Source organism: Danio aesculapii, chromosome 4, assembly GCF_903798145.1.
Source record: "Danio aesculapii chromosome 4, fDanAes4.1, whole genome shotgun sequence".
NCBI classification, from domain to species: Eukaryota; Metazoa; Chordata; class Actinopteri; order Cypriniformes; family Danionidae; genus Danio; species Danio aesculapii.
This window is the reverse complement of record NC_079438.1, coordinates 35,190,829-35,193,328: the sequence shown is the minus strand read 5'-3', so window position 1 is coordinate 35,193,328 and position 2,500 is coordinate 35,190,829. Positions and strand designations below refer to the sequence as shown.

The window sequence follows — 2,500 nt, the reverse complement described above, 5'->3', positions numbered from 1 at the left end:
CTTTTTTCCGATAGCCTACAGAACAAATCATCATTATACAATAACCTGCCTAAATTACCCTAACCTGCCTAGTTAACCTGATTAACCTAATCCTTTACATGTCACTTTTAAGTGATAGAAGTAATAGAAGTGTTCTGAACAATATTTAGTCAATTATTATTTACTGTCATCATGGCAAAGATAAAATAAATTAGATATTACAAATGAGTTATTAAAACTAATATGTTTAGAAATGTGTTGAAAAAAAAATGCTCTCCGTTAAACTGAAATTGGGAAAAAAATAAACTGGGGGGGGGGGTGGGGGGGGGGGGGTAATAATTCAGGGTGGCTAAGGATTCTGACTTCCACTTTAGCTTATATGAAGTAAAAATATATTCCATATGGTACAATATGGATAAAAAAAAAAACAAAAAAAAAAACATTGTGCTCTCTATACACAGTAAAAACAAACAAAGTATAGCAACAAACTGCATGTAGGCTATTCATTAACAAAACTTTACACGTCGTGCTTAATATTAATGAGTAAATGAGATCAGCTTTACCTTTGGCGTTTTTCTTCGCTTGTTCTCCGACAGTTTGACAGCTTCTCTCGTCTGTTTGATTACTCCGCTGTCATTATAACAGCTCATATGGGAATACGGTTCTTAGCTCGTCGTCCTACCCGTGTCATTGATAAAATGAAGGTGTCTTCCATCGCGCAATGACTTCGACTGACTGTAGGCTCGTCTGTCTCTCTCTGTGTGTGTGTGTGTGTGTGTGTGTGTGTTGCAGCTGTAGTGAGGCGGAGCGCGCTCATGCGCGCGCGCGCCCCCACACGCGCGCGCACTGTGTCACTTCAGCAAAGTTGGTGTTTTGTAAAAGACGCTCAGCGATGTGTTTATACGACTATAAGTTATGGATTTGTTGATTACGTCGAAATACACACTGTTTTTTTAGCTTTAATACACTGAAGAGGTCAAACGATTTTGTGAAGAACAAATAAATATGTTAAAATTGGCATATTCGTGACTAAAGTGAAGATATTTCAGTATGCTTTAGGATGTTCAGTGATTAGCTTTAATTCACACACATCCCTGAGCAAATGATCAATCTTTTGTCGTTCTAATAACATAGTTTAGGCTAATGTTTAAAAATTCTTAAACATCTATTTTTATGGATTTATTTTAATTAAAACTGACTTAAAGAGTTGACATATGAACACAATTATTTAAAGAGTTAATGCAATACCAATTGTGCTATAAAAGATAATGACCGCAAAACAAATAATATCTGTACAATTTTTAAATGCAATATTTATACGCGATCTGACATTTTAATAGTTTTACTTTCATTTAGTCTGTTAGGATGGGACAGGCTTAGTGCTTAGCTAGTCACATTAATAATAATTTAAAAATGGCCTTTGATATACATTTACAATAGGATACTTACAAAATGTTTGTGGTCTAAATCAAAAACCCATAGGATTTTCAAAATATTGTAACTGATATGACTTTTTGTTTTGCTCCAGCAGCTATCTAAAACCTTAATAAAAGTATTTTTATGATATATCAAACCATGGGACACTCAAAAAGTGATGTTTGCTCCTTTTTTCAAACTATTTATTCAAAGTTAGCGGAAATAACAAAATTATTGCGTTTTTTAGGGAGAGCAACTTAATTGTGTTATGTTCAATCCACTTACATTTGTGAAAACGTTCATTTGATTCCTTCATGTTGCCCCAACACATCAATTGAGTGACCCAGTTTTTTTTTTTTTTACAGCAGATGACAATAAAAAATACTACAGAAAACTATGAGAATTATTGTTCGCATAACTAAATAAATAATAAAATAAACAAAAATTAAAAAGAGATGGTTTGCAGCCAGATCATTTAATCGTATGTAGTTATAACTTATTCATGAATACTAATAAAATGTCAAATCTAAGGTGTAACACTCATCTCCAGCTGACTCCCTTGAGGCCACAAAACAGCAAGCATGTTTCTGCAAGCTCATTCTTTACCCTCACTTACTGTATAATTACTGACTACGCTGCTAAAACTCTACTGTGTGCATATTATCCATAAAGATACTTAACGACTGTACATTGAGGGTTCAGTTTTTTCGATAATAAACTTCAAGAGCTCTCTAGAAGGAAAAGGTTATTTATAAACAAACTTAAACTTCACCTAGTGACACAAGTAAATGGTTCAGCCTACATTGGCATTGGTGACGTTTCTTGGTCAATAGCGGTGCCTAAAGCATAGCTCAAGCAGAAGTTGCTCTCAAAACAAGCAGTTTAGTCTTAAGTCTGAATGTTGAGGCGGCGGAAATCTTTCATTCTCACGCAAAATTACTACTCGCATGGATTCCTATTAAACATGATTATTGTTGTGTGTTCACCTTGTTGCGTCTGAGTTGAGTTAAAGTTCTCCAGTGGTTGGATAAAGGTCAGAGTCTGTGTGACATTTCGAGTACAGGTCCGTCACAGAGCGTCAAAGTTCAAGCTCAAGTGTCTGGAT

The 2,500-nt window shown here is 34.8% G+C and overlaps 1 protein-coding gene across 1 annotated transcript in view; it reads right to left on the bottom strand.

Annotated features, from left to right (window-relative positions):
• Positions 1-755, bottom strand: part of cpm (carboxypeptidase M) — a 21,025-nt gene extending 20,270 nt beyond the window's left edge. The window contains exon 1 of the mRNA XM_056455541.1: positions 543-755. Coding sequence (XP_056311516.1) covers positions 543-629 — 87 coding nt within the window. The 5' untranslated portion in view covers positions 630-755. The remainder of the gene's footprint in view (positions 1-542) is intronic.
• Positions 756-2,500: the final 1,745 nt, after the last annotated feature.